Consider the following 17,793-nt stretch of genomic DNA (forward strand, 5'->3'; position numbering starts at 1 on the left):
TCCTGCTAGGAACTCTCAATTGCTCGTGCCACACAAGGCCATCCAGACTGATCAGCTTAAGCTCCCCAGAGCCGAAATAAGTTACAATAAGCAGCTGTAAAAAGGCAGGACGCTTTCAAACGTAAGCCTATTTCAGGCTAGTACTAGCAGCAGAAGCATTTAAGACAAAAAGATTCTCTTCCCTCTACATGCCTCAGTTTCCCATGGAGCTTATTTACTGACCTCCTCCTCTCTGTGGTGTATAATATCAGGCAGTGTTCACCCACCAAACACGCTGCTCTTATGGATGATTTACACCAGGGGTGCTCACACTTTTTTGGCTCGAGAGCTACTTTGAAACCCAGCAAGGCCCGGAGATCTACCAGAGTTTTTTTTTTACAATGTTCGCACCATCATAACATATAACATTTATGTGTACAATGTATGTTGGTGTACCTTGAGCCCCACTGAGTATAACAGGACTTACTCCTGAGTAGACATGCCTAGGATTAGGCTGTGAGGCTGCAATCCTAGCCACACTTGCCTGGGAGTAAGCCCCATTGAGTACAATGGGCCTTACTCCCGGCGTTTCCTCCCAGAGGCACCTGAAGGGGGGGTGGGTCGGCACTCCGCGATCTACTCATTTTGCCTCGCGATCTACCGGTAGATCGCGATCCACCTATTGAGCACCCCTAATTTACACCAACACAGGTGCAAGAGATATAGCTGTAACAGATGCTCATGGAAAAACCCATTTTCCGGCATGTTACTTGTTGTTTTGCCCACCTGTGTATTCTGAGCACACACCAACAGACGGTATTTGGAGAGGAACCCAAAGAATCCTAGACACTCCAGAGAAAGTTTCTAGCCCTTGTGGGCTAGATGAGTCAGGATGGTGCCCGACTAAGTCCTAGAAAGCTATGGGTTAAGCAGCTTAAGATTTCTAAAGGGTCACAGAGAGGGAGGTTTCAGTGCTCTGTGTGGCTTCCTCAAACCTTTTTCATTCACATAACTTATCCCCATTTCATCAAGGAGAAAGACACAAAGCATTACAACAGACTAAAGTCCTGCCTTTGATTGTTCTTGGGGCACACTCCCAAGGTCTATCATGCAGTGCCCATACCGTTCACAGTGTTAAGGTCTAGAAACTTGACTAGGTAAGAACACACATAGCTAAGACTCTGAGGGACTTCCAGTGAGCCTTCAGGCAAGCTGCAATGGCCCTGCCTTTTCCTGGTCAATTATGGAGGCGGAATATGTCACAAGCTTTAAGCAGGTGTTGTCAGTTTTTCTTGGCACACTGTCGTACACTTGATCTCACTCCCTTCAGGGTTTTGGGTGCTCAGAGTTGTTGGTTCTGAACCCTAGAGCCCTCAAAGATCCCTGTTCGGTAGTACTGCCACCACCCTGTAAGAGCCAGTGCCTCAGTCCAGGGAAACTGAGACCCTCTAGGCTTAACTATATCCCTTGTAGGCACTGATCACTTTCTTTACTTAAAGTCTCAGTCCTCAGGTTACTAGTCCACAATGAGGATTTCTGGTAGCTTGCTGAACGGCTAGGCAGGATTCTGAACCTTTGTCCCCAACAGACAATGAACCAACATGGTAAAAGGATTTTTACTTTATTAAGTACATAGGGTTACAAAAAGTTACAAAGGCAGCAAATGCTAGAGGCATAAAAACTTCTAGGAAACATATCAGCACAAAACAACAAAGCTAACTGGCTAACTCTATTATTCTCTAACCCTCACCTGGGTCAGCTTCTTTTGTAGATCCTCAGGCCAGTTACCTATGGCAAACATGGTCCTGGTGGGGCAGGATGTGCACCCACTACCTCTCTCACCAAGAGACCAGACCAAAAGCCCTGTCTTCCGGAAGTGAGGCTGGAAGCTCGCCCTCTCAGCAATTCCCTCCCCCCTGGAAATCTACAGCTGCATTCCATCCTTGATGGGTGTCTTTCTGGCTGCCTAGGTGCTACATGATCACCTTCCATTGAGTTGTAAATTCCTAGCAGCTAGGACTGCAGCCATTTCTGTGTTACTGTTTTAGCTTGGTTCAGGCTTTACATGTTACTAGGCCTAAACTGTACATATTCATGACACACAGGGTTTGGGATATTTAGTGGAGCTTTTATTTATTCATTAAAAACACAGTGACTGGCATCTTCCCTGCTTTTCGGCCCCTACAAAATATTGTCCATGCAGAACTGCAGGATACAGCCCCATATAAGATCCTGGTATTGTGGTACCCTCCAACTTAATGACTACATTTGCTTCAACACAAATGTACAAAGTGCCATCTGGATCCTCAACATGCCCGATCTCGTCTGATCTCAGAAGCTAAGCAGGGTCAGGCCTGATTAGTACTTGGATGGGAGACCGCCTGGGAATACCAGGTGCTGTAGGCTTATACTGCAGTCTTTCGAGACTGAAGGTTGCCAACCAACCAACCATCTGGATCAGGGTTTGAAAGCAGAGGTGGGCCAAGACATTCGGATGCCTGCAGTGGTGCACTGGATCCCTCTCCCACCCAGCCTCTTCTGTTGCCTTCCTCCAGCAGTGCACAAACACCCCCCACCTGCTCTCCGCCTCGGTGTGCTGCTTTTTAAGGAAAGGGGAAAAGGAAATGGGGAGCAGAGGGGAAAATGGAGAACTACAGGGTCTCTAGAGACAATCTAGGTCACTGATCTCAAAAAAGGCATAGTGGAAATGGAAAGGTGCAAAAGAGAGCGACTAAGATGATTACGGGGCAGGGGCACCTTCCTTATGAGGAAAGGCTACGGCGTTTGGGCCTCTTCAGCCTACAAAAGAGGCGCCTGAGGGGGGACATGATTGAGACATACAAAATTATGCAGGGGGTGGACAGAGTGGATAGAGAGATGCTCTTTACAGTCTCACATAACACCAGAACTGGGGGACATTCACTAAAATGGAGTGTTGGGAGGGTTAGGACAGACAAAAGAAAATGTTTCTTTACTCAGCGTGTGGTCAGTCTGTGGAACTCCTTGCCACAGGATGTGGTGACGGCATCTGGCCTGGATGCCTTTAAAAGGGGATTGGACAAGTTTCTGGAGGAAAAATCCATTACGGGTTACAACCCATGATGTGTATGTGCAACCTCCTGTTTTTAGAAATGGGTTACGTCAGAATGCCAGATGCAAGGGAGGGCACCAGGATGAGGTCTCTTGTTATCTGGTGTGCTCCCTGGGGCATTTGGTGGGCCGCTGTGAGATACAGGAAGCTGGACTAGATGGGCCTTTGGCCTGATCCAGCGGGGCTCTTATGTTCTTAACTACAATTCCCAGGAAGCCTTGCAGGTCTCTTGTTATCTGGTGTGCTCCCTGGGGCATTTGGTGGGCCGCTGCGCGATACAGGAAGCTGGACTAGATGGGCCTATGGCCTGATCCAGTGGGGCTGTTCTTATGCTCTCCTCCCTCTTCTCCTTACTCTCTGTCCGACCACAGGAGGGGCACTTGCCACTCCAGGGGTGTCAGGCTCAATAAGGTTCACGAGAGGTCATGGCTGCAGGCAAATGGGGTGGCTCCTCTTTTTGCAGGTCCAGATATATAGGCAGACTATGGAGGAAGGGGGTCGCTTCACCCTTATCCGTCTCCCTGCTCAAGGCTCCTTGTCGACTCACAAGCCAGCCAGCTTCTTCGCCATCACTAACCTTCATCCCTGGCTTCCTCCTGCCTTATAAAGGATTTGCCAGGCCCCTCTGGACCCGCCCCTTCCTCTCTCCCTGGTGTGATAAGGTGTGTCACAGGATCCTGCTCCCCTTCTCCCCCTTGGTGCCTCTCATCCTCCTTGTACTCTACCCACATAGCCTCTCTCTTCCAAAGCCTCGACCCCAGCTATGGCTGCTTCACCACGCTCAGCCTCCGTGGGCTGTGGGCCCTGTTGCAGTGGCTCTGCGGACTTATTGGAGGGGCCGCCAGCCAGGAGGAGAATGGCTGCCTCCTGGGACACCTCCAGCCAGACAGATGCCCAATCTTGGTCCTTTCAATGCAGGTGATCCCCCTTAACCGCAGGGCATACGTTCCTGCTTTCCCCTTGGATAAAAGCGAACCCTATAGTTACAGTTGCACAGGAAGCAGATAGCAAGACCTCTATGTTGTTAGTGAGAATTTAGAGGCAAATTGTTAAGGGATTGGGGCTCCAAAGCATTCTGGGGTGGTAGCTGTGACAAGGCACTCTGGAGGCCATACAACAGCTTCAGGATGGCTTCAAAATGACCACCACCACTGCAGAGGATACCTTGCCCTCAGAAATTATTTGCCAATTGAACGTACAACTCAGAGGGCAAACAAGAACAGCAAGCCTTGAGCATTGGGGGGGGGAGGGTGGAATCTCTGAACAGTGGATAGGTGTGACCAGGGGCTATTCTAGAGACACTCACTTGCAAAGGGAAGGGCTCTACTGTAGGCGCGTGGATCTTGACCGTGAAGCCTGTGTCCTGGATGACAATGACCTCCTGGTCATTCCCGTCCTCCGCATGGTCTGGTTCCTCAAGGCCATTCTGTCGTGGCTCTTCCTTGTGGTCCTCGTGCAGGCCGTCTCCGTTCATCAGAGTGATGCTGGACGGGGGTTCTTCTGGCCGGAACAAAAAAAATCAGAGCCGATGTTTAGTCTAAAAGGCTCAGCTTTCCTATCCCATGATCTTCACACCTCCTGCTCCCCCCATCTTCTGCTGTCCAGAGCTCTCCTGTACCCCAAAACTCCTCAAATCTTTCCAACACCTTCTTCCTCCCTGATCTCCTAAGAAATCACACCTCAAAATGCGCTTTTTCCATGACACCACTAACATGCCTTAGTTAGTCCCCATATTCTACTGCAGCCAAGCCTAGGCACTGTCACAACCACACACTGCCTCCACTTCACCCACCTCTGTTTTCCTACCCTTCCTCTGTTGCCTCCCTTGTGTCACTATAAAGAGTGTAAGCTCCTCGAGGCAGAGACCTACCATCTCATTTTTTAGGGTGTACTATTGACACAAATGGTGCTATATGGCCAGTGATATACAGGTTGTGCCTGCTTATCTGAGGACTTCTTTGCCTGTGGTTCTGAATAACTGTGGGTTCTGAACCCATGACGCAGGACTGACCTGACCTCTTGGACATTGCAGGAAGCGTGTTCCTGTCATGCCCTGGAGACTGAGATGTGGGGAGGCTGTGTGTGGCCTGCCCACAAATCAGAACACCTCTGGATGTGGCTGGAGGGCAACTCCATTTGCATCCAGAGGTCCTGTAAGTGCCACTCCATGGATTTCATTATCCGTGGATTTCAGAAACCGCAGGGGATCCCTTGAACGGAACCCTTGTGGATGCCAAGGCAGGACTGTCTAAAAGCTGTTGCCCAAATTTAAACACAAACCTTAGTCCAGATTAATAAACCTGCACAATACACACTTAAAAATATTAGCAGACTACATTTATGAATATGTGCCCCCTCCCCCCCCAAAGCACACACATTTGTGCTACATATTTCTGCAAGGGAGCAAAGTGGCCCCAGGTCAGTGGTGGAGTGTATGCACCGCAAGTAGAAGATCCCAGGTTCAATTCTGCCCTTTCTTTGCTCACAGCAACATTAAGATGCTCTTCCTGCCCCATTTTAACCTCACAACCACCCTGCGAGGGAGGTTCGGCCGAGAGAGCTACTGCCCTCTTGGTCCTACTGCCTCTTCGAAGTCACCCAGGGAGCTTGATGGCCTGGTAGGGACATGAACGTGCCTAATCCAACACTCTACCAGCCTCGCTACGCTACCTCTCAACATCAACGCACCCAGCACAAGAACAGGCCAAAGGAGAAAGAGACTGCTCTCTCTAGTTAAGCCTGTCCAGCTTGGGTCAAGTGGAAAAGGGTTCAGCTTGCTGAGTCTCTCCTTCAGGTATCTGCGACATCAGCTGGGCTCAGATAGCAGTTCCAGAATTGCACCAGGTAAAGTGACAACTCCAAAATTAAGTTCTCTTTTTTTCAGACTGTTTACCAGAAATAGGTGTGTCGTCTTCTCCCCCCCCCACCTCGCCCTCTTCTCTGCTGGAGGGGGGGCTCATCTCAAAGGAAAGGAAGCAGCCAATGGAAGGAGAGACAGGCAAAAAGAGAGAGCAAGAGAGCAGTTTGCTTTTAATTAAAAGCACACACAGTGGGTGTGGACCCAGCGACATGGCCCTGAGGCGGCACCGAGATGTGTGAAGTACACAGAAGGCGGTTGATTGCCTTCTTGGCCTACCTGCTTCACAGTACTGCTCCCGTGTGCCATGTGCTATGCGCTTGTGGCAGGTTGCCAAGGGAGCTTTGCAGAGTGGAGCGACATGCAGGAGGTTCCTGACAGCAACTCTGGCGAGCTCTGGGAGAGATCTTTGCCCTGTCTGAAACCCTGGAGAGCTGCTGCCAGTCAGTGCTGACACTACAGAGCTAGATGGAGCGAGGATCTGACTCAGTACAAGGGAGTTTTATCTTGACGCTTTTGAGAAGGATGGGAAAGGGGCCTTTTGCGGAATGTGGTGCATATGGTTAGAGATTCTGAGCAGAAAGACCTGGATCCAAATTCCCAGCCAGCCACAAAGGTGACTGGCCAACCTCAGGCCAGCTACCAACTCTCACAGCACACTTCCCAGCGCTCAAATGGAGAAGGGGGGGGGGTAACAAAACTGCAAGCCAGTAAGGCCTGGATGAAGACCGGCAGCCTCTTCCCTACAGAAGACACAGTCAGAATTGCAACAGAGCAAGATCAAAGGGCAAGAAATATGAACAAGGCCCCATACTTGTGCTGGAAGGTTCTGGGGGCAGAAGAGAAGAAACCAACTGAGCCTGCTATTCACTGCAAAAGCCTCCACCTACCCCTATCCAGCACAAGCAATTTCACATGCCAATGACCCAACGGGCAGCAAGCCATCTATGCAGACTGCTGTTAGCCTTGCTCATAGCATTTGGGTGTGAATGGATTAGACTGAACCCAGGACAGCTTCCATTTACTGTTAGTGGCACCTCTCATTTTACACCTAGGCGATGTTTTTGAAAAGCAGCACATATCTCCAAAATGCATAAATTAAAATTTTTAAACTGCATTATTCCAAAAATGTGCAAGCGTAAATTGGTTTTTGGTATTCAACAAGTGCGTTCTTCCAAAAATGTCTGAACGAAACGTGTAAAACCAAGAGGTCCCTCTATTAATGGCCTCTGCCTCTCGTTCAAATGTGCCCTCTTGAAGTCCTTTGTGTTCCTTAAGCAACCCTGGAGCAGATTCAAACCAAACCCCCTACACAACACTCGCACCACCTACATGCAGGCAGTGGAAGGACACAAACCATATATGAAGAACACTCAAGTGAATGTACAAAACCACCTTCTCCAAGTCAGGCCAGGAGTCTGTCTAGGCCAGTCCTGTCTGCACTAACTAGACGCAGCTCTCCAAGGCCCCTGGCAAAGGACTTTCCTGTTTCCTTGTGGTTTGACACCCTTTAACTGGACATGCTAAAGATTAAACCTCCATGCTCCGCCTGGCAGCACAACCTAGAAAATAGGATGGCTGGCCCCTTGGGCTAATCCAGCAGGATCCTTCTTACGTCCTCCAGCCAGTCCAGAGAGTTTATTTAAACCTGCCCGCTGAATGCCTGGCAGCTGCACCAATGCTTCATTTCCCCACATCCAAAACCTTGCTGTACCAAACTGATGCTCTTATGCAGCGTGCTATGGTTTGAAAGCGTCAATCAGCCTTCGAACGCTAAAATACGATCAACAGAAACATTAAGATTCCACTTTGTAACGAACCAGCCTGCTGATCTATCTAGCAGGGTATAATCCTGAACCTGTGGATCTTCTGTATTCAAAGCATGAGCTCAGCCATCAAGCCAGGGCCCATTCCCAGGAGCAGAACTGCAAATATGTCTATAATAAAGCTTGCTATGTTGTATACATCAGCGCAAACCATTTGCAGGGCACTGTTTAAGTGGTGTCGGTTTATCACCGTCACTATCACCAGTATCAACACACCATCCATATACATGATGCTCTACAACAGGGGTGCCCAAACCCCGACCCTGGGGCCACTTGCGGCCCTCGAGGCCTCTCAATGCGGCCCTTAGGGAGTCAACAGTCTCCAGAGAGCCTCTGGCCCTCTGGAGATTTGTTGGAGCCCACACTGGCCCGACGCAACTGCTCTCAACGTGAGGGCGACTGTTTGACGTGAGCTGTGGATGAGGTTTCCCTCCACTGCTTGTTGTTTCACGTCTGTGATGCAGTAGCAGCAGCAAAGGAAAGGCCGGCCTTGCTTTGTGCAAGGCCTTTTATAGGCCTTGAGCTATTGCAAGACCTCCATTCATTCACATAAGTGCCATCTTTAATATATTCTTTTATGTAAACTTATGTAAATTTATTCAAAAAAATTTTTTTCCCTGGCCCCCAACACAGTGTCAGAGAGATGATGGCGCTCCTGCCAAAAACTTTGGACACCCCTGCTGTACAAAAATAAAGCTGCATTGGTGTAGAGACGTGGGGGGGCTGTGGCTTCCCGCAGTGAAGCCAGGAGCGGTGGGGAGACAACTCTAGCAGCCAAGCGTTGGAGGAATCAAAGGGAGGCTATGACCCCAGTCAGCCACTGTAGCCAGAGGGGGGCAGAGCCTCAGGTGAGCATGGAATTTAAGGCAAGGTGAGGCAAGAGGAGAGAGAGACAAAGAAGGGGGACCAGGACTGGTGACTGAGGACATGACACATGGTCTGCTCCAAGTTTCTCTGCCTCCCCCACACTAGAAACTGGAGTTGGCCAATTCGATTGACTGGTGGGAGATTTAGGAAGGACAGTTGGGGGTTTAAATGGGTATGAGACAAACCTACGGAGGACAAATTGATCAATAGCTCCTTGTCATGATGGTTACATACTACCCTACAGGGAATACAAGTTACTGGACAGCTACAGCTTATATACCTCCCAAGAGAATCTGATTGGCAACTGGGAGAACCAGGATTGTATACCTTACAAGGAGGACTTTGGTCTTACTCTGCAGGGCTCTTTTATGGAGTTCAGAGTTTTATTTGTATATTTCCCCACTCAAGTTTCTAGTCCTTATGACCATTTTTACTGTTGTATCCTGCTAAGAAGTTTCTCTCCTGCCTCCCAGCCCTCAAGCAGTATCTAGTCCAGTGATTTTCAACCTTTTTTGTCTCATGGCACACTGACAAGGTACTAAAATTGTCAAGGCACACCATCAGTTTTTGGACAATTGACAAGGCACACCTTGCTGGTTGTGGTGGGGGGCTCATATCCCCAATGGTCCTATTAATAAATGACCCTCCACCAAACTCCTGCGGCACACCTGGGGACCATTCGCGGCACACCAGTGTGCCACGGCACAGTGGTTGAAAATGGCCGATCTAGTCCATACCATTCTATGAGGGGCCTTCTTCATTATGCACATCAAAATCGCAATTTCACAGGGGAAACCAGATACCACCCTTGCAATCAGGATGGTTGCATGCCAGATCTAGAAGCAGCAATTCAGAGTCTCTTTCCAAGAGTGGTGTGAACAGAAGCCTGATAGGATTATCTTATGTTTAAAAGATTAGTCAGGCAGACAGGTGCTGCACTTTTGAGAAAGCATAGATGAAAAAGCAGGAGGGAGACAGATGGTAACGGACGTCTATCATGAAACGAACCTGCAATTCTGCGCTATTTTAACTACAGTAAGAATGTCACCAGTCTGTTTGCTGTCCATTGCTATTTTCTGCCTACATTTTAAATTATCTGGTTTAGTGCACTGTTTATAACACTATCCACTACAGCTGCTCTTAAGTGGAACCCTGGCATTTGGAGCAGAAAGCTGGCCCCAGCAGGAAAATTCTTGTTCCACTTTGTGTCCTCACACCTTGGAATACTTGAGAATTCTAGATCTGCTCATTCAAGGCTGAGAACCTTAGGCCTCTGGATTCAAATTAAGCCCCTGAGGGCTTGCGATAGCCAAGCCCCTTTCTGGCTGATGCTGCTGCCATGGGTCCAGCCCCACTTATAGTTCCCTACAGGGGGTATCCACCGGGTGTGAGATTTCTCAATGCTACAATTTGATGCATTCTGCTGAATGCAATTCCGGACCACTCCATCTCAGGGGGTGCATATATCACCTTTTTTTGTGACTGCTGCTCCGTGGGAAGACCTCCCTGAATATGGTAAACATGACATTTCACATACCACCCTTTCCCTCCCAGGTGTGCCAACACATTACGTGAAGAGAGCTCCTGCGTGTGTGCATGGAGTGGGGAATGTACCCCAAGTACTTGGGGAAAGTACCACACCCACCCACCAATACAGTCCAAATCTTGCCACTTAAGATGCATCAACTGAATCCAAGATGCAAGGTGCATCAATACTCAGGGAGACAAAAAGAGTCAAGCACCAACACCGAGACAAAGTATACATGTATACACATGAATTTTGGGTTGTGTGCAAAGAAATTAGCTTTACAAGTCAGTCCATCAATGTTACTGGTCCGCTGCTCATGCATCAGTCATCACAAATGAATCATGTTGAAAGACCTCCCCAGGACCAGTTCACTTATGAGGTGTGGAGATGTGGCTGCCTCAGTTGGCAGAGTCCTGCGTACCCTCTGCCAGCATCTGCTACCACCCTATCACAGTTGCCCTATCTTGGAAAAGAGAAGGTCCGTGGAACAGGAAGTGTGGAGGAACAGAGTGGTGGGCAAGAATGTCCCTGTTCTTGCCCACAACTCTACTCTTCCATACTTTCTTCTGCTCCGTTCCCCACCGGCAGGTCAGCGGAAGGAAACAGTGGCAAGCTTTGCATACTGCTGTGGGGGAATAGTGGGGGAGGGTGAAGGTTGGAGATTGAAAGGCAGTGGCCAGAGGGCAGCACTGGGGAAGGACAAGGCACCACAAATAAAGCTGGTCCCATGAGATTCTCTCTTCTGGGTACTAGCATTAGTGCAATTCTTTTCAACAATCCCCAATAAGCCACTGTGCACCTCTTACACTTATAAAGTGAAATATAAATATTTTCAATAAAAACGATGCGCTAGCAGGCAAACCAGGGCTTTGGCCAAATGTCCCTCCATCTTTTAAACATCCACTAATCACAGTTACACTGACCAGCATCCAAGATTTTCATGCCCACCCAGCGCATCCCAAGCTTACCATGGTCATGGCACCCTTCTTACATGGCAGCTCTTCTTCCTGGCTCTCCTGGTTGCTGCCATCTTGGATTGCACAAGATTTTGCATGATCCAAGATGGCTGCACTTGGGAGAGCCGGGATGAAGTGGCCGCTGAGAACTTCCCATGGCACCCATGTGAGTTCAACACGGTGCACAGTTTGGGAATCACCGCCCATGCTTCTCGGCTTGGCACAGGTGACAGTGGCCAGGTATGGCTCCCCTCCTATATTTCTGCACATGTGTACATTTTCCTCTTGGAAAATTAAGCTTCATGGATAGACGGTCAAGGGTCCAAAGTCCTATGACTTGTTATCCAAGCGCCAGGTTTTACCCTTTCCCACACACACAAAAAACATGCTCTCCCAAAATGGTGCTGCAAAGCAATAGGACTTGCAGGGTAACTTGCCGCATTAAACATTAACCCATATTGCCTGGAAGTATGCGTAGGAGATCAAGGCAGGAGAGCGGGGTGCACGGAGCAAGCTCCAGGCAAACACTAGAATTACCAGTGACTGATATGTTTTCAGAACTAAAAACAAACAGTACTCTGATGCACACTGTCGAAGAACAGCCCAAGTATATATATATATACATAGTAAGTCAGTCCTATCGTGCTGCAACAGGAAGATCCACCAGTTTTCAGTGCATACAACAGGGCTGGGGTCCTTTGTGTGCATGTAGAGGACCTGTGTGGTCCTGGGGCTGAAAGACTACCTTGAACCTATAAAGCTGACTCATACTGAGTCAGACTCAGCTACCCCATTGTTGTCCAGGTCATTCCAGGGCCGGTAACCTGAGATCCTGGGGACTGAACCTTGGACTTCTGGAACGCAGAGCGAGTGCTCTACCCATTCAGAAAAAGGAAAAAAAAACTAGAATCATACATGACAGGCATCATTAGTAGCCCTTCTGAGCCAAGACAGAACTTGTTCATTCAAGTTCCACCCCTTAGTCCCAGCATTTGACTATAACCAAGCCAAGAATATGCAACAGAACGAACCACTCTTCTCCTTCGCACTTAGCTCTGGCCCCACTCAGCAACTCTGCCATCTTCCCAGCAGCAAACTATGGACTGAAAACATTTTGGGGCAAGGACCTGACCACTCATTCTTTGAAAAGGCACCATGAACGTGGATGACACAAAAATTAAATAGCACTGGTAAGCATGCATACCAGATGCTACACCACAGAGGTAAGGGATAGAGCAGCATTTCTCAACCAGTGGTATGGGCACCACCAGTGGTATTTGTGGGACCCCAGAGATTTGCTACCTGGCAGCAAGACCAGCGAGATGGCACAGGCATTGGTAGGAGGCTTGGCTTGGAGTGCAGAGCTCTAGAGCACATGCTTTAAAAAGCCCTCCTGTCCACCCCAAGCCTCTTCCTGGTGTTTGTCACGTCTTATCTGGCTTCTCGTCCCAGAAATAACTGGTGATGATGTCACCACTAGTAACTTCTGGTGGTACTTAAATAGGTGGACTCTGCAAAGTGGGACGGCGGGGGAGAAATGCTGGGATAGAACAATACCACTCAAAGTTCAGACCGTATTTCATTTTCAGACGGCCTGTGCATCTAGTCCAGAGCTTCCCAAAGTGTGAGTCACAACCCAATGGTGGGTCACAAGATGGGTTTGCTTCTGAAAACCGGAGGTGGATTCCGAGGGCCATTCTGAGATCCGCAAAGGCCTGAAGAGTGGGTTGCCAGGTTAGCATAGGCCTTCAGCATCACCCACCGCAGAGGACAAGGTGGGCCATGGCACTGCAAAGTTTGGGTCTAGTTCATATCTATGGTTCTCCCTTGGGATCCTTAAGGCTACATTCACAGTCTCTTGGTCCTGAACAGGCAGAAGGAGGTTTCTTTTAGATTGAACCACCCATGTCATGTCCCCAACTGGTAGAAGCTTTCCAGGGTTTTGGACAGGGTCCTTCCCAACCCTACCTGGGAAGCTTCATGGGGCTGAACCTGGAACCTTCTGCATGCACAGCAGGCACTTCAAAACTATGGACACGTCCCCCGAGTGACACATATTTCTAGGAATGCTTCCACCTTGGTGGAATGCATCTCCTACTCCCTCAAAGACATCACCCATTCTGTCCCACTGGGCCTGGAACCTCCTTTGAGAAATATATCTGGGTTGCAGCTATCATAGCAGCGGGGTGGGGGGCAGTAATCAGAAGTGTGGCAGGCTAAAGATACTACTCGTCTGACTATGCCAGGTTCATAATACTTCCCCCTGGCCAATCCAGAGGCTTCATACAGTCCAACAATCATGAAGACCAATGCTGCATGCCTATGATTCTGTTCCCGAAGAGGACTGAGTGTATTCTGTGACTCACTAGGTTAGGCCTCTGCCTTGGGCTGAGAATGCCCTCGTTCAAGGCAAGGAAGTGCTATCTGTCTAGGAGCAGTGATTTTCCCTCTCATGGCACACTGATCTCTATGGTCTTTGCTTCTTGTGATGTCACTTCTGGGTTCTGTGGCTCTGTTTTAGGGTGCCAGCAGAGGAAGAGGGGTAGACAATTCATTACTACAGACATTTGCCCTAGGAAGCGAGCCATAGAGCCGGGAAGAGTTTTTTCAACGATTTTCAACCAATGTGCTCCAAACTCCCGCAACAACCCTGCAGATCTTTTGCGGCACACCGGTTAAAAACTGCTGGTCTAGGACCATTTGAGCATTATATTGAGCATAGGCACATACATTTGTATAAACTACTGTACCTGCATTCATAAATCAACATGGAACCTGGAAACTCCTCAAAAAAGTGGAGTACACATCGTGTTGACTCTCGTATGGATGCTGAACACAGTATGTAGATCATTGCTCATGCGTACCTCTGTGTAACGTCTCGGGCCCAGCTCAACGAGCCAACCACTACACCACATTGGCCCTCAGTCAGCCACCCACTTGGAAACCAGAGGTTTCCTGTTGGGTGCTTTCCCCACATGCTGCCAACGATTCCCCTGCGGTCTTGAGGGCTAGATATGGGGTACAACTGGGGTAGGGCTGCCCCAGAATGCAGAAGGCTGATTATTTTGTGACCTCCCACATGGGGTAAGAAACAGCAGGGACCCAACAAAGAACCAGCCAGACAGGGCACATAGGGAGATCAGGTGCTTCCCAATTGCCTCCATCAATAATTGGGGAAACGGCTGCCCTAGACCAGCTCTTTTCTTCTCATGGCATGTGAACTTCTGCGGTCTTCACCTCTTGTCACTTCCGGGAAACTCATCTGGGTTCTGTGACAACTGTCTGTAGTAACAAACCGTTTCTCTTCCTCTGCCGGAAGAGAAAGAGGGACAGACAATTCGCTACTACAGACGGATAGATGCCCAAGAAACAGAACCACAGAACCAGGATGAGTTCTTCAGCTGTTTTCAACTGCTGTGCTCCAAACTACCACAGCACACCTATAGACCTGCTGCGGCACACCCGTTGAAAATAACTGCCCTAGCCCAGCTTCTCAGGCTGGCAGGGCTGCGCGCCATGTCTACTACAAGACTACCCTACCCACCTGTTTCAGAGGCAAATTGCTCCTCGTGGAGCAACAAGGACTCCCTGGGCGTGGTGGCTAGAAGGGGACGGTGCCAGGGATGATATGAATCGCTGGCGCCAAGCCCAGGCGACCTGAATTTGGGGCTGCGGATGATGGAGAGATTGGCCTCCACCGACCAGACCAATTTGCACTTGCACTGGGGTCAGGATTTAGACAGTCAATCTTGCTGCTGAGTTGTGACTTCTGTTTAACTCAAGATGCTTTGACATGACGTTGGGGTGGGGGGGGAAGCAGAATTCAGGTTTTCGTGGCGTAAGATTTCTTTGTTTTAAAAGCTATTATACATTTTCTGCATGTTTCTCCCCCGAACCCCTGGGAACAGCGTGTGAAAGCACCAGGGCCTGCTCCACACTTGAAGCAGATGAGGTGGCTGAGTGGACTGTACCACATCATGCTATAGGGGTACAGAGACACTCATCCATACATCAAAAAAATCCTTGCAAGAAGCAACTTCCACAGGAAGGGGGGGGGAGTTCCAGCACAGACTGCTATGCTAGTAATCCCAGTTACAAGCAGATCTTCAAACAACATTGTGATTCTGCCACCTGAAGTGGTACATGCCACCATGCCAGGAACGCTACCACCTTGTTCTACTACTCAATGGCCAGCTATACATAGCTGTATCAGATCTTGTCTGATCTCAGAAGCTAAGCAGGGTCAGGTCTGGTTAGTACTTGGATGGGAGACCGCCTGGGAATACCGAGTGCTGTAGGCTGATACCATGATCTGGGAAGCTAAGCAGGGTCAGGCCTGGTCAGTACTTGGATGGGAGACCGCTTGGGAATACCAGGTGCTGTAGGCTGATACCATGATCTGGGAAGCTAAGCAGGGTCAGGTCTGGTTAGTACTTAGATGGGAGACCGCCTGGGAATACCAAGTGCTGTAGGCTTATACCACGGTCTTTCGAGACTGAAGGTTGCCAACCAACCAATGGCCAGCTGCATAGCCATACAAATCACCCACTGAACACCCAAGGCAGAGACTCTCTTCCTTTGCTGCTGCTGTAGTCTCAGCTCTGCTTCCCTTTGACGTTCAAGCCTGAGCTCTCCACCTGTGCCAGTGCTGGGGTCCAGCGATAAGCCACAAGCTCCTTTATCTTCGTCATACAGAGATATTTCCTCAACAATCTGGCTTCTTTTCCCTGGTGGGCCACATTCGGGCTCGTTCGGTAACTTGCTGCCGTCTCGGTTGCCAAATCCAAACGCGGAACTGGCTTGGCTGTCACAAGCGACAACCCTGCGATCTTCCAAAGCAGGTCCTGGATTTGCTGCTTTGCCCGGCATCAAGCCTTTTTGGCATTGGGAAGAACTGGCAGGAAATTCACTTCCTGTGTCTCCTCTATCATTGGACCCTGGGATCTCTGCCTGCTCTGTCACTTCAAAGCCTGAGCCCAGAATCTTTGGCGTCACACAAACCAGGCAGGCCCGACGGGGCTGAGAATAGTTCAGAGGCGGTGTCGACTCCTCCTCAAGGTCGGCCAGAAGGACAGCCGCGGCACAAGACCCCAGGGCTGGCCGCAGCAGACCGGCGACGGACAGCAGCTGGCAGCTGTCTGGAGAGGACTTGCTTGTTTTCTCACCCCTATTCCCACCGGAAAAGTCTCGGTCAACTTCTTCTCGACCCTGCGGGTATTCAAGCTGTGCACTACTGGGGATAATATCTGGATAAAGAAGCCAGAGAGCTTCAGAGACACCCATCTTGGCTGGGGTCTGGGGAGGGCTGTCATGCGCCACGGCGGAAGATGTCGACAAGAGAGGAGACCTCTCTCCCGACGAATCCTCTCCCTGCACCCAAAAAAGCAGGTCAGCAAAAGATTGACAGCAGCTGGCAAAGAGGCCGTTTCCCATGATTTCTGGTTTCAAGGAGATGCTTTAAGCCTCCAAATTCCCCGCATCTACAGACAACGCCATGTGCCCCAAGTACAAAGTGAAGCTCCCATCAGAATGGAGCCTTTCCAAAAGAATGCATCCTCTCTTGTTAAGGAACAAACGCATGTGATCAAGAAAGTCCAAGCGGCAAAAGACACAGCAACAAGTGTTGGACGGGGAGGACTGGAGGAAAAAAAAAAACCAGAGACCTCCAACAGACCTGGAATCGCCAAGGTGGAAGTTCTGCTGGACTTCCTGCCAGCAACCGTTATCTCCCATGAATCCAACACACACCCCAGTGACGTCGTGTCAGGAGATCCTGTCGTCCAAGTGCCACTGGGGCTTCTCTTCTCTGTTGCCCTGGGGAACCAAGTTCCAACAGAGGATTCCCTCCTCCCCTTAGCCCGGACTCTGCAAGAGAAGAGTGTCCAGGGAGCTTTGGAGCCCGTTATAAATAGAGTCCGGCGCATGGGCACTGCACCAAAGCAACATGGGACTGCGATGAAAGGGGTCTGCCTGACTCTGCCAAGCTAATAAACAAAAACAGGATGCCCTGAATGACAAAGCCAAGACTTGTTACTATGGCACGCTGAGGCTTCCCCCTAAAGATCCATATTAAGCCAGGCAGGAGAAAAGGGATTATGGGGAGAAAGTAGGTCGCAGGCCTAGTTCTCACCAAGGTGGCAAAACAGGGCCTGGACTCTGCAGCACCAGGCTGCAGGTGTGATACCCCCTTCATAAAAACACATGAAATTCCCTGCACACAGAAAACTAGGCTGCCAGGGAAGCTAGTCCTAGGCTAGGCTTCTCCCTGACGTTAACAGCCGTCCTGGCTTAGTCCAAGTGCCCATCGAGTGCAGCTTCCTGCTTCCCACGCCATGGCTAACCAGACGAATGGCTAACCATGGCTAGCTAACCATGGCTAACCAGAGCAGACAGGCAGTTGCACTCTCATGAAACTGGTTTAAACTTAAATTTTTTGGTAACAAAAGAGGAGAGCAGAATCTTTGTAAAACCACATTTCACAGGATTGATACTGAAAGCCACAAAGCCATTTAATCTTTTCCCAACCCTTCTACTGAGCCTTTCAATGCAAAGTTTAAGGTGGTTTACAGTCTGCAATAAATACCACTGAAACGCAAGCCGCAGGATAACAAAACAGCATGCCACACTTTTTAAAGTTACTCCATAGGAATCTCTAGAGTTCTGGGAAAATAAAACTGGTTTTGTCTGGA

The 17,793-nt window shown here is 49.5% G+C and overlaps 1 protein-coding gene across 1 annotated transcript in view; it reads right to left on the reverse strand.

The window, feature by feature from the left end:
• Nucleotides 1-16,967, reverse strand: part of CLUH (clustered mitochondria homolog) — a 53,510-nt gene extending 36,543 nt beyond the window's left edge. Inside the window, exons 1-2 of the mRNA XM_066635126.1 lie at nucleotides 15,742-16,967; nucleotides 4,377-4,570 (exon numbers count right to left, since the gene is read on the reverse strand). Coding sequence (XP_066491223.1) covers nucleotides 4,377-4,570; nucleotides 15,742-16,537 — 990 coding nt within the window. The 5' untranslated portion in view covers nucleotides 16,538-16,967. The remainder of the gene's footprint in view (nucleotides 1-4,376; nucleotides 4,571-15,741) is intronic.
• Between the last annotated feature and the right edge of the window lie 826 nt (nucleotides 16,968-17,793).

This window comes from Tiliqua scincoides, chromosome 8 (assembly GCF_035046505.1).
Source record: "Tiliqua scincoides isolate rTilSci1 chromosome 8, rTilSci1.hap2, whole genome shotgun sequence".
Taxonomy (NCBI): domain Eukaryota; kingdom Metazoa; phylum Chordata; class Lepidosauria; order Squamata; family Scincidae; genus Tiliqua; species Tiliqua scincoides.